General features: G+C 56.2%; 1 protein-coding gene across 1 annotated transcript; it reads left to right on the top strand.

Moving 5' to 3' along the window:
* The first annotated feature begins 3,435 nt into the window (after nt 1–3,435).
* TINCR (TINCR ubiquitin domain containing) lies at nt 3,436–10,243 on the top strand. Its single transcript, XM_048226897.2, has 3 exons — nt 3,436–3,695; nt 6,321–6,436; nt 7,339–10,243. The coding sequence occupies exons 1-2, from the start codon at nt 3,436–3,438 to the stop codon at nt 6,322–6,324; spliced, it is 264 nt and encodes an 87-aa protein (XP_048082854.1). The 3' UTR covers nt 6,325–6,436; nt 7,339–10,243.
* Nucleotides 10,244–27,078: the final 16,835 nt, after the last annotated feature.

The raw sequence follows: 27,078 nt of genomic DNA, 5'->3' as shown, positions 1-27,078 counted from the left end.
GATTCTGGGAGTCCATGATTTTGGCGATCCCACGACTCCGAGCCTCCCAGGTCCCGGAGCTCAGGGACTCTGAGCTTGTCACCATCTGCCTGGGTCTTCCATAATTGCCCGTGACAGATAATATAGTGTCTTGAGGCAGAAACCATGATCCCTCTAATCCAGTGGCCCAGGCAGAGGGCTACCGCCCGCAGCCACCTGGCTTTCCTAACGGCTTAATGAGAAAGTCAGAATTAATTAGAACTGGCACCCAGCACTCACTGGGCTCAGCGTGGCTGGCTTGGCCTCCCTATGCTAAAGCCCGGCATCTCCGGGCCTTGGTCTGACCTGTTAGAGACACCAGTGACTGTGATGCATGAGGCCTGACTTAGCCTGCTGAGGGGAGGGGGGGTGGCTGCGGCCGTGGTGACCTGGTTCTGCAGGTAGAGCCAGCCTGTCCACCTGCCCTGGAAAGAGTGCACACCAGCTTGGGCCCTCATTATGCCACTTGCCCTCTCTGGGCCTTAGTTTCCCTCCTTTGTGCAATGAGCTCAGCCTCATACTTTGCTGTGGATTACGTGTAAATGGCTCAGCATTTGTGCTATCATCTATCCTTGGGCGCATGGACAGATTCCCAGAAGGGATACAGCCAGCTTATCATTTCAATAGCTGTTATCAGAAAGATGATGCCATTTCACACTCTGAACCCCGATGTGTGAGATTGCCCTTTTCCCAAATTAGGCCCCAGCAACATGGTGAATTATCCTTTTTCATCTCAAACAACCTGATAGATTTAGTTTTAAAAAAGGGTGTTTCTTGGTAGTTTTTCTTTTATAGCTCGTTTACTAGGAGTGAGAGTAAGTTCCTTTCATGTGCTTAGAAGACATTTGTATTTCCTGTTCAAGAACTATATGTCTTTTGCTGCGTTTTCTATTGGGTTGTTGGTCCTTATTGATCTCTGGAAGCTTTTTACATATTTAGGAAATCGGCGTTTTGTCTAGCATGTCTTGGAAAAGTTTTCCTAACTTTGTCTATTGACCCTCGTGTGTGTGTGTGTGTGTGTGTGTGTGTGTGTGTGTATGCAGGAATTTTATATTTGTATGCAGTTAATTACTAATCTTTTAATTAAAGGCTTTAGGGCTTAATGTCATGCTTCAACGCTCTGAGATTGCTATTTTGAACTCCCATGTTCTCTTCTAGTCATTTTATAGTTTCTCTCTTTCTCTCTCTTTTTTTTTTTTTTTGGAAACCATTGTTAGGGGGTGGGGACCCATCTGAAATTTATTTTGCTTTTAGTCACTTCCTGGTTTTTTGAGAGAGTGTGCCAGCAGGGGTGGGGGATAGGGGCAGGGGGTGAGGGAAAGAGAGACTCTCCACGTCCAGCACGGAGCCTGACGCGGGGCATAATCTCACCACCCTGAGATCATGACCTGAGCTGAAATCATGAGTCCGATGTTTAACTGACTGAGCCACCCAGGCGCCTGGCTTTTAGTCACCTTTACAATCTGCATCTGAAGTCTGATGATTGTATGAGGGACATCAGCATGATTGCTGGAGGTGGGTGGCTAGTGTCTGGCTAGGGTTCTGGCTCTGCCATTTTTCACGGCGTATCCTTAGGGAAGTCACTTATCCTCTCTATGCCTCAGTTTACTCATCTGTAAAATGGGAGATAATAGCGTCATGTGAGAATTAAGGGAAGCTTTTATTATTATTTTTTTTACTCGAACACCCGGAACACCATCTGTCGCTTAGCAGGCGCCTTTTCTGTTTTGCTATTTTTGTTTTTATCTGCTTTTCTTTGAGGAGTCAAATTGCACTTCTCTGTGACTATTCTCTCAGCAGAGCCAATTAGTGAGAGACTACGCTTCAGGAACATTCTAGATGCTTCACCGGCAGCAGTGTATCCTCATAACAATCCCACTAAATGGATGGGGACCTCGAGGACAAGGGAGGGTAGGTTCCTTCCTCAGGAACTTTCAAGGGTCAGGGTCAGGGTCAGGATTGGAGTCCACTCTCTGTCTTGTTCTGGACTCAGCCTCCCTCCCTCCCTCCCTCCTCCCACCCTCCCGGCCACTGCTAAAGGACTTCCCAGTGGGCCCAGTGAAACTGGCTTCTAAGTCCAGACATAGAGTCATTGAGGTCAAGCCAGAATCCTGGATACCCAGAACTGGTCAGTCCTGTCCTGGCAGGTATGTCAGTGGGTAGGGACAGGCAGCAATCAGAGAAGGCTTCTGGGAAGAGGGTGCTTGGGTAAGCGTGACTGTAGAGACTAGCTGGGCCTGAGAAAGGGATTGCAAGGGTGGAAGAAGACAAGCAAGGAATTGGGGCTGGGTGATGCCCTGCTCACAGCCTCCTGTGGCTGCTAGTGGCTTTAAGTCTTGACTCCTGATTTTCCCTACTAGGCACACACTGAACTAATAGTTGGGCCTCCTTCCTGGGAGTGTTGAACTCCCACTCATCAGCCAGAGACCAAGCCCCAATGCCCACCCATCTGGGAAGCCATCCCCACCTACTGGCCTTTCTCAGCCTGGGATCTCCTACTTAAGCCTTGACCACATAGGGCTGGGAGTGTCTGTGTCCTGCTATCTGTCCCCATCTCCCCAACTAGAAAACCTTTGAGGGAGGGGCCCTAAGTTGGGATCTTTCTGGTGAGCAGCACTGCCCAGCCCAAGCCAGCCCAGACACACAGTAGGTGCTTGCTGAATGTGTCTTGAAGGAAATAAGGGAATAAATGAATAACAAACACAAACGTGGGTCACTTCCCTCCTCTGACCATAGCCTTCCAGGGCTCCCACATCCCTTGGGGTAAAAGCCCAAGTCCTCCTCCCCGCTCCAACCTGCCCTTTTAACCTCGCCGCCCTCCCTTCTCCCTCTCTCTCTCTCCCTCCCTCCCTCCCTCCGTTCCAGCCACAGGGCCTCCTCCCCGCCTTCCCCCAACAGGCCTGGCGGGGGTCCTGCCCCAGGGCCTTTGCACTGGCGGTTCCCGGCTCCGCCTGCAGTACTCTCAACCAGGACCCTCTTCACAGCCGAGGCACTCCTGGTCCTTCACGACTCAATCCAAACGCCACCTCCTGAGAGAGACCTCCCTTGACCCTCATCTCGGTCTAAAATAGCCCGCCAATCTCCTCTCTTCCTCCTTTCCCTCCCTGGCCCTTCCCGCGATCCGAGGCACCGTGTCCGTACATATTTATCTCCATTGCGCGTCTCCTTTCTGTGCCTTTCGGCCGCAGGTCCCCCGGGCGCGTCCGTCCGCCCGGCGCGCGGGAGGCACCGCCACGTCTCGGCCGCAGCCCGGGGCCCGGGCCCGGCGCCGCCGCGTCCCGCCCTCCGGGGCCCCCGCCTGCTTGCCGGGCGTGCCCAGGCGGGCGGGCGGGCCGGCGCGGGGGCGGGCGGCAGGGCCGGTCGGGCGGGCGGACGGGCGCGGGGTCCGGGCCGGGGCCGGGGCGCCGCGCGGGCGCCATGGAGGGGCTGCGGCGGGGCCTGTCGCGCTGGAAGCGCTACCACATCAAGGTGCACCTGGCGGACGAGGCGCTGCTGCTGCCGCTCACCGTGCGGCCGCGGGACACGCTCAGCGACCTGCGCGCGCAGCTCGTGGGCCAGGGCGTGTGCTCCTGGAAGCGCACCTTCTACTACAACGCGCGGCGGCTGGACGACCACCAGACGGTGCGCGACGTGCGCCTGCAGGACGGCTCCGTGCTGCTGCTCGTCAGCGACCCCAGGTGGCGGGGCACGGGCACGGGCGGGCCGGGGGTCCTGGGGGGGAGGGGCGGGCGGGGTCCCGGGTGCGGAGGGGGGCAGAGCGGGGCGGGGGAGGCGGGAAGGGTTAGGGAGCGGCGGCCCCGCTGGGAGGAGGCGGGAGGGCCCGGCTGGGGTCCGGGGTGGGGTCGGGGGGGGTGGGGTGGGGAGTGGGGCCCGGCTGGGGTCCGGGATGGGGAGTGGGGCAGGGCTGGGGGGAGGCGGGAGGGCCCGGCGGGGGTCCGGGGCGGGTTCCAGGGTGGGGAGGGGGGCAGGGCCGGGGGCGGGGGGATGCAGGAGGGCGCGGCGGAATGGGGTGGGATGGGGACAGGAAGGTGGACTACGGGCCTCCACAGGGCCTGAGCTCCGGCTATTCTGGGAACCAGATGGGAGGAGACTGGAGACAGGCAGTGAGAGGCCTGGGGCGGCTGGGTACCCCCGATTCCTTTTCTTTTGCTCTGCCCCCTCTCTCTGACCTGCCCTGTCTTTCTTACTGTTCCTCTGTCTCAGTCCCTTCCTCTCTCAGTGGTGCTGGCCCTGTTTATTTCATTTCCGGTCATTGTTCCTGTCTCTGTATCTCTGTCCATGACTGTCTCTGCTGCTTCTCTCTGTGCGGCTCTCTGAGTCTCTCTGCCTTCTCCTCCCTTCTGTCTCCCTCACCAGTCCTGTCCTGATGCTCGTTCCCCACCCTCTGACCTGGCCATGTGGGGTTTCCAAAGAGGTCCCCTGGCCAAGGTGACGCATGAGCGGCATCTCTCTGCCCAAGGAGGTGTCTGCTGCAGAGAGCACATGGAGAGGCCTGGGGCAGCCCAGGGAAATGCTGCAGGCCACACGTGGTGAGCTGGACAGTGAGGTGGTACCAGCGGCCAGGGGAAGGACCTGAGCCAGGATGTGTAACCCTAGAGTTTATGGGGGTCACGCTCGCTGGGTTTGGCCTTCAGGTTTTAATCTGCCAAGCCTGGGGTGATGTTTTGAGAGCGGGAGCCTCAGATGCTGGTCCTGGAGGCTTGAGGTGGGGTAGGAGAGCTGCCTCCCCAGGCCCTCTGGAAGGAAGGTCTCTGGGTGGGATGATTTGGGAGTGGAGGGGTGAGAGTTGTCATTATTTTGTTTTTTTAAGATATATTTATTTATTCATTTGAGAGAGAGAGAGAGAGCCAGCGAGAACAGAGCAGGGGGCAGGGTCAGAGGGAGAGAGGGAAGCAGGCACCCCACTGAGCAGAGAGGCTGACATGGGCTCTAGTCCAGGACCCTGGGTTCATGACCTGAGCCGAAAGCAGATGCTTAACCGACTCAGCCACCCAGGCGCCTCGAGAGTTGTTTTTTTTTTTTTTTTAAGCTTTATTCATTTATTTGAGAGAGAGAAAGCAGGGGATGGGGAGAGCAGAGGGAGAGGGAGAGAGAGTCCCAAGCATATTCCATGCTGATCGCAGAGCCCTGCATGGGGCTCGATCCCACAACCCTGAGATCACGACCAGAGCCAAAACCAAGAGTCTGACACTCAACGGACTATGCCACCTAGGCGCCCTGAGAGTTATTATTTTAAACAGTGTTGTAGCAACAGCTTCACTGATGAGGTGACAGTTTGAGTAAATTCCTAATGTAGGTGAGGGAGGGAACCAAGTGGATATGTGGGGGGAGAATGGTCTGGGCAGAGGGCACAGTCTGCGCAAAGGCCCTGGGGCAGGACCAGGCCTGATGTGTTAGAAGAGCAGTGAGGAGGCATGTGTGACTGAAGCAGACTGAGTGAGGGGGAAAGAGGAAAGAGAGGAGGGCGGGGAGGGGACAGGGCGGGTAGTGCGGGGCCTTGGGGGCCCATGATGAAGACTTGGGCTTTTACCCTGAGGGAGGTGGGAGCCCTGGAGGGCTGTGGGCAGAGAAAGGCAGGACAGGACTCAGGAGCTCACAGGCGCCCTCTGGTGGCCACTGTGGAGGACAGACTGTGGCGGGTGGAGGGCAGAAGCCTGGGGACCAGGGCAGAGTTCCAAGTAAGTGATGGCAGAGGCTGAACTAGGGTCAACTTGCTGTTCTTACAGCTCTTTAGGCAGAGTTCTGCCTCAGGGCCTTTGCACTGGCTGTTCCATCTGCCTGGAATGGTTTCCACCTTGCTTCCTCCCTCCCTCAGCTCTGTTGGGCCTTTGTTCAGATAATATTACAGTGTAATCTTCCCTGACCACCCTCTTTAACATTGCATCCTGCTAACGCGCCCCACCCCTGCTTTATCTTTCTCCCCAGCACTTATCAGGAGCTGACTTCTTCATTTTTCATTAATTTTTTCACCTCATCTCCTCCCCTAGACTGTAAACCATATATGCGGGCATTTTTGTCCTCCTCCTCACTGCTGTCTTCCCAGTTCAGTGCCTGGCACATAGTAGGTCCTCAGTAAATATTTGTTCAATGTATTGTTCCTGGAGGTGAGGAGGGGCTGCTCAGAACACTTTCCTGGAGCTCTAGCAGTGCCTGGAAGTGGGGGAGGGTCTCAAGGCTGGAAGTGAGTCCTGGGCAGGTTCCGGAAGATGCAGTGGCCCGGCACTGAGCGGATCAGGCCTTGCGTGCCAAGGGGAGGGCTGCATTTGGCCTGCAACCTGTGTCTTTCTGTCCCCGTCCTTCAGGTAGTTGGAGGACATGGAGCTATGACCCAGGGGACTGGAGGAGCTGGCTGAAGGAGCAGGCTGGGGTTGGGGGCACCTTCCAGAGGCGCCTCCCAGGAGCCCTGACTTCACGCTGGGTAAGTCTCTAGAACTTTTTTTTTTAGATTTTTTTATTTTTAAGTAATCTACACCCCACGTGGGGCTTGAACTCACAGCCCCAAGATCAAGAGTCACATGCTCTACCGACTGAGCCAGCCAGCCGCCCCTCAAGTCTCTAGTACTGCTAATGCAGAAGGGACCTTACAGATTGTAGAGACCACAGATGTGGAAGCTGAGGCCCAGACAGGAGAAGGGACTCACCGCTGTCAACTGTCACCTCTCTCCACACCATCATGATTTTTGCCCCTTGGGTAAGGACGTGGGCCTTACCTTCTCACTTACGTTTAGACTAACTTTTGTTGCCTCTAACTGACAGGAATGATGTTGCCCTGACTTGCTGTGTGACCTTGGGCAAATCACTCCCTCTCTGGTCTCTGTTACGCACTTTTTTTTTTTTTTTTTTAAGATTTTCTTTATTTATATGACAGAGGGAGGCAGCGAGAGAGGGAACACAAGCAACTGGGAGTGGGAGAGGGAGAAGCAGGCTTCCTGCCGAGCAGGGAGCCCCATGCCGGGCTCGATCCCAGAACGCCGGGATCACGACCTGAGCCGAAGGCAGAGACGCCCAAGGACTGAGCCACCCAGGCGCCCCCCTATTACCCACTTCTTACACAGAAAAGACTGGGCTTTGCTTGGCCGGTTTGGTTGAGTTGCATCTTTGCCTGCAATTCCTGAGACGGTCACCAGGTGGCTCCAAACAGCCAAGCTCGCGCCGCGGGTAGGGGCGGTGGGGGCAGGGCCAGCGGGAAGGAAGGGACGGCTGCCTGTGTCACTGTCCAAGTCAGGGATGTTAGGGAAAGGGAAAAAGAAAAGCTGGTGTTTCACCCTTCCCCGGGCCTGGCTTGAAACTGTTTTATTCCCTCTTTGCTGCCGTTGCAAGTTCTGGGCTCCTGGGGTGTTCAGTGAAGTACTGGCCTGACCTCCTGACCAGCGGCTGCCTGAGGCCTCGGATGCACCCGACGGAGCCCCGAGCATGTCGCTGCTCCGGCCGAGCCAGCAGCGGGGGAGCCTGTGTGACCCTGAGGCCACGGCTCTCCCACTTTGGGGCCTCGAGTGCCCAGTCTGCAGTGGGAACCAACGTGCCATCTTGGAAGGCTCCCGTGTGCAGCCGGGGATATGACACGAAGAGAGGCGCAGAGGGGAGAGGAGAGGAGCTTGGGGACATCATCCCTCCTACCTTGTACATTCTCTGGGTCACACCTGTGCCCAAGCTGTGCCCCCTGCCTGAAGCACCTTCTACACTCCTCTCTGCCACTTCAACTCACCTGGGATTCCAGCCTCCTCCACGAAGTCTTCTGGGATTCCCTCCTCACCAGCCAATGAGCACTTTGTCCTCTTTGGGGCCCCCACGAGCCCCCTCTACTGTGAACAGCCTTGGCTGGGCGGCAGGTGCAGCCAATTACTGATGAAATCTCCAATGAAGACAGGTGGAGACTGGAGGACCCCAGCCCTCCCCCAGCTCTCCAGCATCCCAAGTGCATGCCTCCGGCCCCAAACACTTCCCCATGGTGCGCCTGTGCCCACTCCCTTGGCGGTGTCCTCATCCCCTAAATCCCTCTGCCTTGTCCCCTACACGGGGTCTCCTGGTTGGGTCTGAAGGGCCCTGGGTAAGTGGGCGGGGCTGGGGGACCCGTATCCGTAGAGCCATGAGGCACAGGCGGTGATCATGGGGGCATTGCAGGCAGCGTGATGTGGGAATTCTGGGGACGAGACCTACTGGGTAGAACGCCGGGCTCCGGTTGGACCTCTGACCCGCGCTGCGTGCTGTCAGGACCTCTGCACAGACCCTGTGGGGGTTGGGGGAGGCGTGGGGCTGGCGCACTCCCTCGAGGGCAGTGTTCGCGGTCCAGGTGCTGGCGTGACGCAGGGCAGAGGCGCGGAAGCCTGGGAAGAAATAATGTTTTAATTAAGAGTGGTGTTGGCCGCAGGGCCGTGAGCGTGGACAGGTGGGTAGTCAATGGCAGCCGCGGGGAGAGCCACGCTCCCACTGCCCTTTGCTGTCGCGGGGATGGCGCCAGGCGCCCCCGGCGCTGCTCATTCGTTTTCCGAGCCCGAGCGCTGGAGGTTCGGTGTGGGTGACCTGGGTTTCACCTGCGCCTGCGACCCCTCCGGCGCCCAGTCCAAGACCAGGTACCTCGAGACCCCAGTGCCTGTTCCTTGGGGCTCCTCTTAGGGCAGGGCCTCCACTCCCTCTGTTGTGGTGGGTAAACTGAGGCCTCAGCTGTTTGCAAGGCACCCTTGGGGCCTGCAGGGGGGGGGAAAGAGCCTAGACCCCTGCTCCTAGCTGGTTTGGCTCTATCATCACTTAGTCACAAACACATACCTGATATGTGTCTGGGGCGCCGCTGGGCAAGCTTGGGGGCCTGCCCCCTAGGGCCTGGCAGGAAAGTGGGGGCTCTTAGTGATCACCCAGCTCCATTCCTCTGCCCCCACTGCCTGCCGGAGTCTGCGTGGCTTCCTTCGCGGGCTTTAACTCACTCTAGACTGATAACTGCCCCATGGTGGTAGCCAGGATTATGGCCCATTTTACAGATGGGGTATCCAAGGTCATCTTTCTCTGGGCTGCTGCCGCAGCAGCCCCTGAATGGAAGGGTCCAGCCCGTACACGTCCTTGATGAAGAAGGGGAGGGTTTCCTGCTTCTCGACTGAGGGTGGGGGCAGCTTTTCAGCCCGTTTTGACATTTAACAAACACTATGCAAATTACATGCAAATTACCACCCATTTCTTAAGCCTCGACAGCCCAGGCGTGTACTGAAATTATAATGTTGGACCTGTCCGTTGGTGTTTGCATGGAGGAGGAGTACAGAGCCTCTCCTTCCCCCTCCTCCCTTCCATTTCACTCCCTTCATCCTCCCCTCCCTCCCCACTTCCCTTCCTCCCTTCCTTCCCTTCTCCTCCGCCTTCCCTTTATTCCTTTTACTGCTTTTCTTCCTTCACGTGGTTCCTAGAAGGCCTCCCAGTCCCGAGGTGAATGCAAAACGTGACAAAAGTAGCTCCTAGTGTTCCCATTTCCCAGATGAGATGCAGGGAGGCACAAGTCTGGCCTGACATCCCAGGACCACATGTAGAAAGTGATGTCCCCCACTGAGTGTCATCATGAACCAAAGTGGACAGAGCCTGTGACCCAAGAAGGAAGATGACAGTGGCTAGAGCAGTCAGGCCGTTGCGTAGGCTCCAGGCTGGGCAGGGCTTGGCAGAGCCCAGACGAATCATCCTGGAGGTTTTTGGCTTCAAGTGGTGGGCTGCCGCAAGCTTGGATCTGGAAAACTCTGGCCTTGATGGACTGCACTCCTCCAATCCTGCTTTCTCCTGCTACTCCCTCGACATGTTCTTTGAATTCTGGCCACCGCCAGTTTGCATGGTCTCTCTTTGGCAAACTCCTATTCATCCTTCAAAGCCCAGCTGCAATGCCCCCTTCTTCGTGCAGTCATTTCTGATCCTCCAAGAAGAGCCTCCACTTCCCTCTGGGCTTTGGTTACACTAGATCTCTCTTTGGTCCAGCCCCGGCCACTTGGGGGCTGCAGCATCACTGCCCACTCGGCTCAGTTCCAGCACCTACCTGGTTATGACACACCCCGTGTGGGCTCTGCGGTGCTCCCTGTGGGCCTGTGGGTCCTGCAGCCTCCGGCTCAGACCTGACGCAGGGAACTGGAAGGTGTGTTGGTCCTCCCTGCCTGATGACTCGAGCCTGGGGCCCCAGGGTCACATCACCGGGTCGGGACCAGGTATAGAAGGGCCATCTTTAAGTGCGTATGAATAAAAGATTAAGTGTTTCAAAACAAAATCAAGTTCAAGTTCCCGAACTTGGTCTCCTGTCTTCCCTTGCCCGGGTGAGCGCCTCTTTCCACGTGCAGGCTCTGCCCTCCGCAGGAACAACTTTCTCCTTGACTCCCAGTCTGGGTGACCCCAACCGGCTCCTCCCCTCTCTGGGCTGTGAAAATAGGGGAAACCTGCCCCCCACCCCCCGGGGGGCCTCTCAGGCTCCTGGCTCCGCCCCGGGAGCAAGTCTGGGCTGCAAGGAGTTTCGAGTGAGACCTGGCAGCCACCATCTCTTCCTGGGGCCCAAGGCGTCCTGGGGAGGGGCCACGTCCCGTCTCCCGCCTCTCAGCTGCCCACTTGGGTTTGTCTCCCAGAATCCTGGGTGTGAGGGGTGTTCCTGGGTGGCAGGTAGATCCAGGTGGTTCCCAGAGAGGGCATCTGTGGCTCAGCCAGAAACTGCCAGCGCCCAGACTCCCTGAGTCCGTCCTTCTCTGCCTCACTCTCTCCCTCTGTGACTCCAAGCCGGATCTTGGCATTCTCTGGCTCTGCTTGTTTGTTCCCTGAGCATTTATTGAGTGCCCTCTGTGTGCCTGGCACTGTGCTGGCTGCTGGAGATACCAAGACAGACCCTGCTCCAGCTCCCACAGACAGTGAGACAGGTTGTTCACTGCATCAAAGCACCCCGATGAGGGGGGAGAGGGCCCCAGGAAGTGGAAACTTTCACAAAGGTCAAGACACCCCCCCTTTGACCCTCATGAGGCTGGAGAGTCAGCAGAAGACGCATGATGCTGCAGGATGAGAGGCTGCTCCTGGGATCCCGGCGATCCCTCCCCTGGGCTAGGCCCCCAGTCCTCCACTACATGACCTTGGCGGATCCTTGTCCTTCTGTGGGCCTCACTTTTCCTACCTGTCCAAGGAAGAGGGGTGTCGAGTGGCTGGGCCAGGAGCTGCTCTCATGGTACAGGCTATTTTTTGGCAGAGAAATCCTGACTCATTCCCGCACTCAAATGGGTTTGAAAAAATCCTCCAAGGGGAAAAGAGTTGTAAGAAGAAACGAAACAAAATTCACAGAGTCAACTGCCCAGCCTGCCATCTGACTCACCTGCGGTGGAAGCAGCCTCACTGCCATCCCCCAGATCATTAGGGAACCTTGCCTCTTTCTTCCCCTGATGGCCCCTGGTGCCCACTGAAGGCTGCTGGCCTTCCCATGAGGGCTCCAGGTCTGGCTCTGAGGGCTCCTGACTTGCCACTGACCTCACACTAGTGCTCTGAGCTGCAGACCCACTCAACCTCTTGCTGAGTCCCACATGGGAGAAATGTTTCCTGGCCTCAGGGCCTTTGCATGTGCTGTTTCTCTGTATGCAGCACCCTCTCCCATCCTCACCTTTCATCTTCTGATTTGTATGTTCGATGTCACTTCCTTGAGGAGGACCTAAACAAGTCATGTCCCCCCGGTTTTGCATTCTCACATCATCCTGTTCTTTTCCTTTGTAGCATTAATTATTTATATTATTACTTATTCAGTGTGTATTTTTCCCAGTAGCCTGTGGGCACTGTGAAGGCTGGGATGGGTCTCATCTGGTCACTGCTGGATTGCACAACATTTAATAAACCAGTGTAAGGGAGTGGGGAGCCAGGAACACCCTCACTCTCCAAGCTCAGTGAGGGACCCTGCCCCAGCTGCTGTCACCACTGTGTCCGGCTCTAGGAGGCCAAGGGGCACAGAGGCTTGGAATTAGGATTCCATGCACTCCAGCTCCTGCCACTGTGATAAATGGGGAAAATTCAGAATTAATTATTGACTGCCCCGCTGAGCTGGCCTGATCTGGACAGATAGTGTCCTCGCCGCCACGTCTGCTCAACATTTCTCAAGAGTTTCCAAGAGGTTGAGAGGCAGCTGGCTGAGGGGCGGGGTGGGGAGAGGCCCAGAAGTCACTGGAGCCAGATGGCCCTGGGTGCAAAGCCTGCCTCTGCTGGGCTTTTTTGGGCAACTCACTTTCCTTCTCTGAACCTCCATTTTTCTCATTTGGAAAAAAGGGGGGGGGATCCTCATCTGTTGGATGAATTTATTGAAAGAATCACTTTGAATTAACAGAGGGTGGTCCACAGTAATCATAGAATAAATGCTGTCGAATCTGGCAGTTGCCTCTGGAGGCCTAATTCTTCCCCCCGACCCGGCAGAATAAAATGGGGTCAGTGTGGAAGGCTGACTCCTTACCCACAGGTGCCTCTGTCTCCCTTAGCCGGTGAGCGATGGCAGATGGCAAACATAGGTCTGAGTTGTAAGAACTGCTCCAAGACAAAAACCACAAAGGAGCAACTGTCTGAACTACTACTTCCTTTTCCTTTAGATTTCCCGAGGGCCAGACCCCACTGCCAGGGCACTGCACCCCCTGGTGGGCAGTGAGTGAGAGTTAAATTCCCAGTGCTGTCTGGTAGAAAGATCATGGAAACCACATATATAATTTAAAACTTTCTGGTAGCCACAAGAAAAAAAGTAAAAAGAAACAGGTGAAATTAATTTTATTTTTTATTTTTTTAAAAGATTTTATTTATTTGAGAGAGAGAAAGAGAGCACACAAGCAGGAGGAGCAGCAGAGGGAGAGAGAGAAGCAGGCTGTCCGCTGAGCAGGGAGCCCCACGCAGGGTTCGATTCCAGGACCCTGAGATTATGACTTGAGTTGAAGGCAGACGCTTCACCAACTGAGCCACCCAGGCGCCCCATTTTTAATATGTTTTATTTAACTCAGTACAGCCAAAATATAATTTTAACATGCAATCAATATAAAAAAAAAACCTGTTAAGGAGCTATCTTAACATTCTTTTTTTTCATACCAAGCTTTTTTTTTTTTTTTTTTTAATATTTATGTGAGAGAGAAAGAGGGACAGGTAGGGGGGAAGGGTCAGAGGGAGAAGGAGAGAATCTCAAGCAGACTCCCACTGAGCTCAGAGCCTTATGTGGGGCTTGATCTCAAGACCCCAGATCATGACCTGAGCGGAAATCAAGAGTCAGATGCTTAACTGACTCAGCCACCCGGGCGCCCCATCATACCGAGTCTTTAGACCTTGATGTGTTTTTATACTTGCAGATCATCTCGGTTTGAACTAGTCACATTTTAAATGCCAGAGGCTCGCAGGTTGGACAGTACAGAATCGGGTACGTGGCTCTATCACCCGCGTGGACCCGCGCACTCCCCTCTGCTCTGCGTCCCCCTCTCCTACCCGACAGTCTCCCTTCCCCGCAGCAGCCACTAGAGGGCGGCCGTGAGCACCCGAGTCCGGTCCCCTTCCTCCTCGGCCCACACCTCCTTTGTTCTGGTTGCCCTTGGGGGCAGGTCTTGCGGGAGACCCCCGGGGGGGGGGCACAGGGAGGATTTGGGCTTTTACCCCACGGGAGGTGGAGCCCTGGAAGGCTGTCAAGGGTTCAAATACTGCCTCTGCCTTTTCTTGGCCTTGCGACCTGAGGCCAATGACTTGCCCTTCTGGGCCTCAGTTTCCCATCTGTAAAATCAGTCCAGTCCAGTAGTAGACCATCCTCTGACAGCGGTGAGGTTCAAATGAGCTCCTGGCCTCACGATGCTTACGTAGGAGTTCCTGCCTCCCGGCAGCAGTCATGCCCGGGATTGGGGGAGGGGGGCGGCAAGAGAGGCACCAGTCTCTGCACAAAACCCAGGAGGTGCCACCAAACTCAGGCATGTGAATAAATACTATTTTTTTAAAAGAATTATTTATTTGTCTTAGAGAGAGAGAGCATGAGTGGGAGGGGCCGGGGGGGAGAGAGAATCTCAAGCAGACTGAGCGCACGGAGCCCGCCCGCCCGCGCGTAGGGCTCGATCCCAAGACCCTGGGATCATGACCTGAGCCACAACCAACAGTCGGAAGCCTAACCAACTGCACCACCCAGGCACCCTGGATGAACACTATTTTAATACACATTTAAAAAATAAAATGAATGCAAGGGCGCCTGGGTGGGTTAAGCGCCTGCCTTTGGCTCAGGCAGCTCATGATCTCGGGGTCCTGGGATCCAGCCCGCCATGAGCTCCCTGCTCAGCGGGGAGTCTGCTTCTCCCCCTCCCTCTGCCCCCACCCCCACTCATGCACGCTCAGTCTCTCTCTCAAATACATAAATTAAAAAATACAATAAATGCAAAAGCATCTACAATGAACAAAGTATCAAAGTGTGAAATATCAACAGGCTCTGACCCTGCACTGGCTCCACCCGGCCTCACTGGCCTCACCCTATCTGGGTTACTGCTGCACCTGGGAGGCCTTTCCTCTGCACAGCCTCCCCTCCCGGCAGTAAAAGCTTCTGATTAAACCTTAATTCTCCATGATTAAGCCCAGGGATCTGGGGGCCCAGCAGCCCTGCAGGAGGGAGGCCCTGGCAAGGGGCAGGCCAGGCTGGGCCTCCCTGGGGGAGAGGGAAGACCGGGAGGGAGGCTGCTGAGTGGCTGGAGCGGAAGCTGGAACTTAATGAGCCCCTCAGGATTAATTACGGGCCCAGGAGCAGGCTGAGAAATCTATTAGCCAAGTAGTTCCCGACTTGAGGCTTCCCTCATTCGCTTTGTCACTTTTTCTCTAAAACTCCTCCTCATCCTTTCCCAACAAAATAGATTTATTTTAAAAACTCACCTTTATATCCAACCATGGAAGCACAGATATATATATTTTTGAGTGAAGTAGATGGTAAGTATAAATTTGGGAGGATATACATTGAAATGAATATATAACTGTGAAAAAATGATCTGCGTGGTCCTGTTTGGATCCATAGTAACAACAGCCGTCTTGTGAGTACTTGAGTATGTGCTGAGTGTTTACACACTTCTCTTCACTCATCTCTTCCCCCCCTATAGCTCTGGGGGAGCAAGCTGTTATTACCCCCACTTTCAAGTGCTTATCTGACTCTAGGATCTGTGTTCTTGAGCCCCACTGTCTACATCAGGGCGGGTTCTGACTTGAGAGCTTGTCCTGCAAAGCCCAGGAGAGCTGCTCTACCCAGGCGAGCCACTTTGGGTTCCAGATGAGACCAGAATTTGTGATTTTATTTTATTTTATTTTATTTTTTTGCTTTCTGCCTCCATGCATCTGCCGTCGCCATTTTCTCCGCCAGGAATGGCTTTCCTTCCCGTGTGTGACTCCTCCCTGGTCTTCAAAACTCAGGGTCCATGTCTTCAGGAGGCTTTCTTTGTGAACCCCACACTGAGGCTTTACCCACTCCACCGTGGGGCACCCCGTCTTCTTCCACCCAGCCTGACCAGTTGGGCTGGGGGTCTCTGGCTGGTTCTGGCTTCCCCAGCCTGGGATCCCCTCCCGGGCTGGGTCTCCACTAGCCTGGCCCAGGGCAGGTAGGATATCAGTAATGGGGGGGCACTCATGGGCCCTTGGGCTCTGCCGGGGAGCTAGAGGAGCCATGAGGGAGGAAAACATCCTTCTGGTCTGCAAACGGATGGCTGATTCTATATCGGTTTTGCTCAGGGAGGGTAGGAGCTGTCCTCAAACTCGTACTGGCTGCCGAGGCTGTGGGGGCGGGGGCAGAGGGGCTCCTGCTCCCCCTTCTCCCACCTTCCAAGCACTATTATCTTTCCATTTTATAGGCGAGGAAACAGGACGGGAAAGAACGAGTGATCTGTTTGAGTCACACGCCAGGGATGGGGCACAGGGCCTGAGGCTAAACTCTGACACTTGTGTCATGAACCGCGCCCTCCTGGGTCCACTGCCCCTCCCCATTGCGTAGACGGGGACACTGAGGCACTGAGAGGCAAGCCGGCCTCGCTGAGGTCGCATGGCTCGTCGTGGGGGTGGAGCTGGGGACAGTCCCGCAGTCAGAGGGGGTGGTGGATCTGGAAGGAAGGTGGAAGGGCGAGGTTAGGGCAGGGCTGGGGAGCGAGTCCACTGGGGGGCCCGAGGCCCCGCCCCCTTCCCGGTCCCTCCCGCGTCTCCACCTGCCTCTCCCGCCTGTTGCTGGTCAGCGGGCTGGTGGGGGTCAAGGGAATGAATTTAACTGGTGCAGGGCGGGCAAGGTGAGCCCAGAGTGAGGGCCCGCCAATCCCCCAGGCTTTCTCGGGCCGCCGGAGGCCCACAGAGCAGGTGGGAAGCCTTAGTCCTCCCGCTCTCTCAGCCCCGCTCCTCGATCTCGCCGCACCCCCGCCCTGGCACCTCTCCGCCCCCACCCAGAGCTCTGTCCTGGGGAGCTTCGCCTGCTCACAGAAGTCACAACGGTGGAAACTCGGGCGTGTCAGCCGGCAACCGGAGCGACCGGTTCCCACGAAGATGCCATGCGATCGGCAGCTTTCCTGAGCCAGGGCTGCCAGACCCCTTCAGCTGCGTCTGCTGAGCCTTCCGCCTTCTCGAAGCCCAAGGGCCAAGGCTGCTCCCGTGCCTGGCGAACCCCCAGGACACACACACACACTCACGTGGGCACACGCGTGCACCTACCGAGGATGTGCAGATGCCATGCCTACCCCGCGTGCTGTTCCCCCCCCCCCCCCAGCCCCACACATCAGCCCCACCCTCTGCCTGCTGCCTGGGAACAATTATAGTGTCAGAGAGGATGCTGCCACCCCTAGACGGCCAGCCTCATGTTTAATTCATCTCCGGGCTAATTATAGCCAGGCTGGGGGAGGGGCATGGTAACCTCGGCCTCCCCTCCCCCGCCCTCCCTGCTGCCAGGGTGATTGGGGAACTGTGGGGGTCCGGGGCTATGTGACCCCCTCTTCCCCGAGCCCTAGGCAGGGGAGCCAGCCCTGCAGCCCCTCCTCCCCGGGAGCATCCCTGGAGGCAGCTCTAATGGCAGAAACCCCAGCTCAGGGCCAGGCAGGGTGGGGGGAAAGAGGACGACCACTGTGGGGCAGCATCGGGATGCTCCCGTCCCTCCCTCCCTCACTTCCACCGTCGGGGATTGATAAAAATACCTCGGGTGAGCAGGCTATTACTGTCTTCCGGGTGGGCCCACCAAAGCTCGAGGTCCCACGGCAGAGGGCTGGGGAATGATCCCCAACACTTAGGACTGAACGATGTTCCGAGCTGTTTGCAGCAGCTGGCTCTCTGAAGATGTGAGCCACCTGGACCGCCACCATCCTTGAGTGCTCACTATGGGCCAGCACAGTTCTGAGCGACTCTCATGATTACCACCAGGCCAAGATTAGGGTAAGACAAAACTTAAGCAGGTGCCAACGAGCCCAGTCAGCAAGAGAAATACTATTTTAAGTCATATTTTCAAAAATTCAAACCAATGCAAAAAAGAGTCCACGCGGAACAAAATATCCAACTGTTAAGGGCAGGCACATAGGTCCCTGCATTGGTGGGACTTGTATGAACGTTCTGATGGTCCCCACAGCCCTGCGAGGTGGGAGTGTGATGTCAACACCCCACGCTATAGATGGGGAAATGGGGGAGGAGCCAGGCGGGGGTATGTTCTTGCCCAATCTCCCCCCTGCCTGCCCTCCCCACCTCTTGGCCCAGGTGGGGCTTTGCTTGTCCTTCCCCAGCCTGGACCCCTCCATCCTGGCTTCCAGCTCATCCCCATCAACTTTCCTGAGTCACACTGCCTGAGAGGACTGTGGGTACCAGCTGCTGGGGATGCCCGTGTGCCATGGACCCATGGCCCCCACCATAGCTTTCAGATATCAGCAGCTGGCAACTCCCTGCTCCTGGCCGGCCTTGATGCCCCCATTTGTCCCCTGGGGGAGTGAAGCCTCTTGCTTCTGGTTTCCCATAAAGCAAGTTGGGGGGTACAAACCAGGTCCCCACCTGCCTCGGGGCCACCATTCGTGAGGCCTTCCTTAGTGGATAAACACAAACCCTCCAAATCCCACTTTAAATATACACGAGGGCCAGGGGGTTAGTGCTCAGAGTCCGTAGCCAGTTGGCCTGGGTTCAATCCCAACTCCACCACCTGCAAGTTGTGTGACTTCAGGCAGACCATGTAACCTCTCTGTAGTAAAGCCCGCCGCGGTAAAATGCCTTCGGATTCAATGAGTAAAATTAATGCACGGAAAGCTGAGGGCCATGCCCTGCATACAGTAGGTGCTCAATGAGTAGCTGAAGTCACCGGGGCCAGGCTCTGGGCTCGCCCCGAGCTCCCGGCACCCCCGGTCCCTGCAGTCCTAAGAGGTGGACCCGTTGCAAAGACAAGAAGCCGAGGCTCCAAGCAGGGTGGGGACGAGGCGGAGGTCGCAGGCCAGGAGCGGGGCCGGGACGGCGCGGGAACAGGGCGGCGGCGCGGAGGGCGCGCGGCGCCCCGCCCGGCGGTGGCAGCGCGGCCCGGGACCGGGACCGCGTTTGCGGCGGCGCCGAGCGTTTCCATGGCAGCCTGGCGGGAGCCGGCCGGAGCGATTAGGCGTCCCGAGGAGCTGCTGCTAAAAATAGCAGCGCCGCACCGGGCTCATTAGCTGCCGGGCTTTTGGCTGCCAGGTACCCCCTCCCCGCCCGCCTCCCGCTCGCGCCCGGGCGCAGCCAGGCCGCAGGGGGATGCGGCGGGGACGCACAGCCCCGTCCCGGGCCCTCGCCCGCCCGCACCGGACTCCGGGACTGGCCCCCACCCCCGCCCTCCTCCCGGCCATCGGCCGCAAAGGCAAATCTGACCTCGCTGCCCCCGTCCTTAATCCTCCCTTGGCTCCCCATTGCCCTCAGCTCCCATTACCTCCCCGACTTCACACCCTCCACCCCCACCCCCCAGCTGTGGATGCCTCTCAGGGGCTCCCACTCACGGCACCCACCTCTGCGTCTTGGCTCCTGCTGTTCCCTCCATCTGGGTCCTGCTGCCTGCTCCCCTTCGCTTTCCCGCTTCCTCGCACCGCCCCCCCCTCAGCTTGTGCACCACCTCCTCCGGGAAGCCCGAGGCCCAGCCCCGCTCAGGGGCCTCTTCCGGGCGCCTCAGCACAGCTTCGAGCTCTTAGGGGGAGGAGAGAACGTGCTTTGATCTTGCCTCGGCAGAAGGGCATGGCACGCGGCCATCGTTCAGAGTTTGTGGAATGAACGAGGGGCTGGAATGACCCAGCTCTGGCGTAGGCATTTCCGGGGCCCGCACAGTAAGCCTTCCGCCTGCCCTCTGTCCACGCTGCTCCACGTCCTGCTTCCTTTGCCGACGACGGCCTGGCTGTGTGACCCGGCCAGGCCACTCGCTGTCTCTGGTCCGCCACAGACATAGGACTTAGAGGTTGAAAGGACTAGCTGCCGAAATTTGGAAGGAAGACAGAGGGAGAGATGAAGGTAAAGACACTGTAGGAGAGGATGCGCATTCAGGAAAATATCTTAGAATGAAGCTAAGTCTTTTGGGGAACCAGCAGGCAGCCCAAGATGGGCAGGATTTTCCCCAGAGCCGAGGGGGACACTTTCCCGGCCGGCCACATGGTGGCGCATTTGGCACGGTCCAGCTTGGTTGTAGCTAGACTGGAAAACAGCAGAGTCTCTGGGGCATCAGGAGGTGGAGATGTGTGGCAGGCAGTTTGCAGCAGGGGCGTGGTAGCAGGGAGGAGAGCAAGTCTGGGGCTGGCAATGTGGGCGGTGGCGCGCCTCAAAACTTTTTTTTTTAAGATTACTTATTTATTTTTGTGAGAGAGAGAGAGAGAGAGAGCACACGAGAGCATGAGCAGGGGGAGGGGCAGAGGGAGAAGCAGACTCCTCTCTGAGCAGAGAGCTTCATGTGGGGCTCGATCCCAGGACCCCAGGATCATGACCTGAGCTGAAGACAGACGCTTAACTGACTGAGCCACCCAGGCGCCCTCAAAACTTTTGATTATTTATTATTTGAGCTCTATGTTGCCATGAGTCTGTGACCACGTCTGTGACACCGTGAGACCAGGGCTTACGTGAAAGAGAAGCTCATCATTCCTGTCCTCACAGTCCAGGCATCACCCCTGGCTGCAGTGGTGACTCCACAATCACCAGGGACCAGACTTTTTTTTACCTTGTGGCTCCATCTCCTCAGCTGACCTTCCATCTGTGGCCCATACTGGCTGCTCTAGCTCCTGCCATCACGGCCACCTCCCAGATGAGGGCAGAGGAGGGTAGCGAGAAGGGGTGGAGGAGGGCCTGTCCTTATGTTCTGAGGTTACCACCTGGAAGTTATGTGCATGGTTTATGCTCACATCCTCTTGTCTGCTATGTACCCAAATGGTCACACTGAGCTGCAAGGGAAGCTGGTCTTTAGCTGGGCAGGTTCTATTTCTAAAGGAGAAAGCAGAGAATGAATATCAAGGACCAGCCCACAGCCTCTGCTACCGAATGGGCTGGGAAGGAAGAGTGGACTTTGGTCACTGTTTCGGTGATCCTAGCAGGGTGATGCCTCTTCTTCTTGATCTCTGGACAAAGAGACCTGCATGACCCAGTCCTGTTCCTTCTCTGCCCTCCCCTCCTCCCTCTCTCCCCCTTGCTCGCTCTGCTCCAGCCACAGGAGCCTCCTTACTGTTCCTCCAGCATGCCAGACTCAGTCCTGCCCCAGGGCCTTTGCACAGATGCTCTTCCTCCACATTTCTCCATAGCTCCCTCCTTCTCCTCCTTCAGATCTCTGCTTGAATGTCACCTTCTCAGAGGCCTTCCCTGAATGTCCTGTTTAAAATTGCAACCTGCCCTCCCTCCCCACTTCTTGCCCCTTCCTGAAGCCTTCCCTGCCCTAATGTTCTTCTTAGCATGCTGTGCTCTTTATTTTTTTAAAAATTTTTATGCTCTTTAAAGCCCTATAGATTTATTTCCTTATTGTCTGTCTCCCCCGCTAGGCTGTGAGCTAGACCACGGTTGGGATTTCCACCTGTTTTGTTCATTGTTGCGTTCCCAGTGCCTAGAACAGTGCCTGGCACTCAGTCGGGGCTTGAGAAATATTCTGAATGAGTACACCGAATAAATAAAGCAGGTACAATCATTCCCCCTTTTAGAGACATGGAAACAGGTCCCAGGGGAAGGGTGACTCACCCAAGGTCACATGCTGGTGGGTGGCAAAAGAGAGTTGTGTTTCCTGCCCAGGTCCCCCCTCCTCTCTGTCAGCTCACTCTCTTTCCCCACCTTTGCCTCCTACCCCGATAATTACTTATCAGTTTTGGTTCTGCTTATGTCTCCTGGAGCACATTTCTGTCACTTGCAGCCAAGAGCCTGGGATGACCAAAGAGGCACCCCCATCACGCCAGGCACAGCACCTGGTCCATTGGCCGCTGGGTCCCTTTTAGTTGCCACATAAGTATGAAAACGTGTGCACGTTGAAAATCACACCTGAAGTGCTCCTAGCCCCAGTTTCAGAGGCACGGAACGATGAAGCACAGCGTGGGGAAGGAATGGTCCTACACTGCCAAGAGGAGACAGACGTGGAGTTCCATCCTTACCTCCCCCCTGCTGTGAGATGAGGCTCACTGCCACTTAGGGCAGGGCAAAGCTAACAGTCTTGAGTTCGAATCCTGCCTTGTGTGGCCTTGGGCATCTTCCTCTCCCTCCCCCGGCCTCAGTTTTCTACTGAGAAATGGGATCCTGGGCATATGGCACAGAGCACCCCACTGTGCCCAGAGCCTGACGTACAGAAAATGCTCCCTGCGACAGCAAGGTGAGGACATCCACTGGTTCCCTGAGGCCGCAGACCCCCCACTGCAGACCCTCTCCACCTTCACCGCCTCACTCCATATTCCCTCGGCCGCCCCGTGCCAGATTTCTGTTTAGTTTAATAATCTCCCGAAAGTTTAATTGTTGTTTTATTCATCCGTGACCTTTTCCTCTCATCTGGAGACGTATTATTGCTAATCTACAAATTTCAAGAACCAGATTTATTTGCAAAACCAATTACCTGCCTATGCAAATGACCTCTTTCTGCGCCCGCCTCCCAGGCCAGCTGGCTGGTGGGGGGAAAAGGGGAGCCGCTGCCCGCCCCCTTAGAGCCGCTGCTCAAACACTTGGATGCAAACTTATCTCTAATTCCTCCAAGCGGGGCAGCCCTCTCGGCCCAGGAGTTAATTAGAATCGCAGTAATCAAGGGAGGCCCTGACCCCACATCTCTCAGCTCTGACCTCCTAGAGGGGCCTCTTGAAGTGGCCAGAACCTCTGATTGCCTTCCTACCTGGTCCTTCTGATGGGAATGATGCCTGTTCATTTGGCCGTTCGTTCATTCATTCATTCATTCATTCACTAATTCACAATTACTCACGACTGTGTACTGTGTGCCAGGCACTGTTCTAGGCTCTGGTGGCAAAGCAGGGAACAAACAGACCAGCCAGAAAAAAAGAAGTTTCCATCTTTATGAAGCTGACAGTTGAAGAGAGAGAAAACAAACAAGATAAATAAGGAAAAGGCATAGCGTGGCACATGGTTTGAATTGCAGTGGAGGAGAAGCAAGAGGGAAGGGGAATAGGAGTGCCAGGGATGGGTGGTCAGGGAGCACAGACTCCCTTCCTCCCTCCTTCACTCTGTTCCAACCACACAAAATTGTCGATTCTTAAAATGCCAAGCTTGGTCCTGCCTCAGGGCCTTTGCATTTGCTGTTCCCCCACCTGGAGTGTTTTTCCCAACATGTTGGCCAGACTGATGCTTCCTTCCACTGTCTCAGCTGACATGTCACCTCCTCAAGGAAGCCTTCCCTGATTACCCCTGCTATGGGCATCTTTACCAAACCATTATGTCCCCTTTCCCTGCTTTATAATTCCTACTGCTTCCTGGAATTAGAGTAGGCATTTGTGTGTTGTTCTCTGTCTCACGCTGCTTAAGTAGCAGCCCCTCGAGGATAGAGGAGCTGTGATTGTTTTCTTTACAGCTGTATCGCCAGCATCCAGAACAGTTCCTGGGCACTCAATAATTGTGGAATGAGTGAATGAGTGAATGAATGAATGATGCAGGGGCCAGAAGGCCATGCCAGTCATCGTGCAGAGGACATGATGACTTCTCGCTGCGGTCATCTTGGCCTTCGTGCTCCCCCTCCGCCTCTGAGTGGCTGAAATGTTCCCATTTCACAGGGAGAACATGGAGGCTGCCAGATCAACAGCTGAAAGGCCTCCCTCCGTGGTCCTCATGGCCCCAGCCACTGCCGACAGGAGGAAGGGACAGAGAGATCACTGGGCTGGGTCTGGGCTGGCAGGCAGGACCTTAAGTTCTCAGTCTGGGTGGTCCGGGCGAGGGGAACAGATGGCTGGCCATGCCCAGGTCTCCTTCCCCTTGGCTTCGAGGCCACACCCACCCCTGGTTCCCTCTCTCCTCTCTGGCCTACCCATCTCCTCGGCCTCCTTGTCACTTCCTCTGGCTGATTCCTGCCCATCCCCCTGGAGACTCTCCAGCAGCTTCCATCTGAGGGTAGCAACTTCCCCTCACGTCCACTTCATGCCCAGGGCCTGCTCCACATGCCCTCCCCTTGAGCCACTGGGCATCGGCCTCTTCTTTGTATATGTTGTTCCTTCTGCCTGTGACACTGTTCCCCTTTGGAGTCCAGCCATGTCCTCCCGACCTAACGATCCCCTTCCTGTATTAGATATCCCAGAGCAGACGGAGCATGTCTTACAGAACCGGCACAATTTCAACGATGGAGCTGTTTGTTCAATTGTTTGCCTAGCATTCATCTTCCCAACTAGCCGCTAAGCCCCAGTTGAGCATGGGCCTCGAATATCCCAGTATCTCCAGCACCCAGGCACAGAAATGGGCACTCAGCAGGAGCTTAATAAGTGTTTGTTGAGTGTTTGACCAGGATGGGTGGGAGGGAGGATGGGGGGATGGGAGGGAGGCCGTGGGGTAGGGGGATGGCAGGTTGGGTGGGTGGCTGGGTGGGAGAGGGATGAAGGGATGGGGGAGGGGTAGGAGGGTGGTGGGCGAAGGGTGGCTGGGTGGGTGGGGGACGAGGGAATGGGTGGATGGATGACAAGTAATGGAGCCTGGAGTTGCTGAGCTGGGCTGCTCCTGGCAGTGAACCTGCGGTGAAGCCCCCATCCCTGGCCCTGCCAAATGCCTCTGAGGATTCAGCAGACTGTGTGTGGGATGGGCAGAGACAGAGCTGCAGACCCCTTGCTCCTTCTGCAGGGCTCAGACCGTCTCACTCAGAGCCGGGGAGCCAGACCCGCCCTTGAGATTTCACAGCCCCCCGCCCCCCACGTCTGTGCCCCCACTGCCTAGAGCTAAGCACATCCTCCCGGCGTGCGTGCGGAGGCTTTTAGCCTGAACGCAACCCCCCCAGTCCACCCGCCTTTACCCTCTCACTTGATTCAATCCTGGGCCGCCCGCCGATTCAATTATTCTGCTGCTGGGGTGGCCAGCAATTTTCTTTTGGGGCTGGGAGGCTGCTTTGGTATCTGTGACTTTGAACAGCACAGCGACCCAGAGACGGAAACACAGAGACAAGAAGAAAAAAGGAGAGAGACAGACACAGAGAGACAAATGGAGAGAGAGATAGAGGGAGACATGGAGACAAAGAGAGAGGGAGAGGCAGGGATAGAGGGAAGGATAGAGGGAGGGAGAGGGAGGAAGTCAGTCTGGGCTCACTTCATCTTGATGGCCTCAGGCTTTCAACTTGTTCAAAGCAAGGGCCACTCTGCAAAGATTCCAGAATGTCCCCCATGACCTCATTTCACTCCCCCATCCTTCAACACACACACATACGCTCTCTTTCTCTCTCTCTCTCTCTTTCTCTCTCTCTCTCTCTCACACACACACACACACACACACACACTTAGGAACACAAAGCTCAGCCTAGTCTTTGTGGAGGACCCTGCTAATGGCCAGAACAGCTCTGAGATGGAATGGGAGTTTGTGGGAAGGTAGTGAGCTCCTCATCCAGAGAGGAGTCCAAGCAGAGGCTGTGCACTAGAAGTTCCTTTCAGATTCCAAATGTGCTCAGGGTGCCAATTTATTCTGCACTGAGGTCTTTAATTTTTCTCCGAGCGCTCCTTAAGTACCAGGGCCTGGGATGGAGGGAGCGAGGGGGAGAGAGGGAAGAGGGGAGGGCAAGGAGGGGACTGGGCAGGGCAGTTCAGGGACTTGGGGGCTACGGGGAGAACCTGGGCTTCTACCCCAGGGAGGTGAGAGGCCTGGAGGGCTGTGGGCAGAGGGAAGGGACCTGACTCAGGTTTCCCCTTGGCAACCTCCAGGGAGTATCTCGCCTCTCTTTGGCTTTGGCTGTATGACCTTGGGCTTGTTCCCCTTCCCTGCTCTGGCCCCTGAGCCCCTCTCTCCACACAGAGACGATGGGCTGGGCCATCTCTGCGCACCCACCTTGGCCCCACCCTCTGAGCCCCCTCAGGGATCCTTGATGACTCCAGTGCCCTGTATCACGGGTGATTATCTGTGTGCGAGCCCTCCCGGGAGCTTTGTAGACAATAATGAAATCACCGAATCTCGAATCTCGTGATCGGAGCCTTAACGGGGACGTCCTTAGCAGCCGGCACCTCTCCCCAGGGAGACGTTCCCAAGGCTCTCGCAAGGAGAGAAGACACTTCCTTCTCATTCTGCCTCCCCTGCCAGGAGCTTGAACAAAATCAGCCGCTCCCTGGAGAGGGATCTTGGGGACTTTCTTATTCATTCGGCCTGTGTCGGAGTCTCTCAAGTCTCGGCCTTGCGCCCTCCTTGCTGGGCAGCTCCCCTCCTGTCTGGATCGGGGGTTTCTCTAAACTGGGTTCCTGACGGGGCTTCTAAGCTTCCCTCGCAAGGGGCTGCGACGTGGGAAGCATAAAGTGGGGTCACCCGGCAAGAGGCAAAACCTTTCCTTCTGCCCCACCCCCATCCAACCCTTTCAAATTGTGGTCGGTTAAATATAAAGTGAAATTCACCATCCGAAGGATGTTTAAGTGGGGGCGCCGTGGCATGGGGTACCTCCTGCTGTGGTGCAATCATCACCCCATCCAACCACAGATTCTTCTTCTTTTTTTTTTTTTTATCATCCCAAACAGAAGCTGTATCCATGACTTTTGCTTTGTTGCCATAACAGCGTATCTTGGTGACGCTGGGGTTCTGCACTGTTCTAGTCCGTTGTGCAGGTATGGGTGGGTCATCCTTCAAGGTCTAATCACGCCCTTGTTCCTCCCAGGCTGTCTAAGCTTTCTACACTCTAGAGTTTACGCTCGTGATCACCTAGCTGCGGGGCTGAGAGCGTTTGCTTTCTGGGGTGATATTAAACACACTTAGCTCCAGGGAGGGCAGCGGGACCCACCCACGAGACCAGATGTGCTGGGGCAGGTCCCTGCAGCTCTGTTCCGGGCTAGATCTTGAAGGACGGCCGGGGAGAGCAGGATGGGGCTCAGGGATGGGCCTGGGGAGTGGGCAGGAGACATCGTCTATTCACCAAGTGTTCTTGGACAGTGACAAGCCCAAGCTCATGGCCGAGTGCGGAAGGGGCCTTGACCCGAGGCTTCCTGAAGTCCGTCCTGTTCTTCTCCAGCAGGTATTGCTCCTTTGCCATAACAGGGCCGCAGGTGTTGGAAAGAAACGGCGAGCAGACCCTCAGCGAGCCTCCTCCGTGGCTAGGAGCCGGGAATAGGGCGGCAGGGAGGGGTGCTGTTCCGAGAGCCGGGGCCAGTCCCTGGTCCAGCCTGCAAGACTGCAAGAGCATCTCCTGGCTCCCGAGCCCTCCCGGGAAGGTGGCCCGAAGAGGAGGTTAATGGGTTGCCTGGTGAGGTGGAACTTAACAGTTTTTAATCAGGAGAAGCTGCCAGCCACCTTTCCTTTGTAGAGTGGAGACAGCTAAGGTCTGTGAAGCAGAACTTCTTTATTTGGGGAGAGCCAACTGAGTGATTCCTCCCAGTTTTATTCGTATTTCAGTGGGAGCCCGTGGTCGTGGCGAACGGTGATGACAGTGCCGTAGCAGGTTGGATCTGTCAAGCCAGCCCCCAATCCAACCGCCGAAAGCACTGGGCGCTTATGTTCGTTTGCAAGTCTGCAGATTAGCTGGGTGGTTCTGCTCCAGCCTCAGTCCTG

Source organism: Ursus arctos, unplaced genomic scaffold (genome assembly GCF_023065955.2).
Source record: "Ursus arctos isolate Adak ecotype North America unplaced genomic scaffold, UrsArc2.0 scaffold_14, whole genome shotgun sequence".
Lineage (NCBI taxonomy): Eukaryota > Metazoa > Chordata > Mammalia > Carnivora > Ursidae > Ursus > Ursus arctos.
Note: the sequence above shows the minus strand (reverse complement) of the source record. Positions and strands in the feature narration are given on the sequence as shown.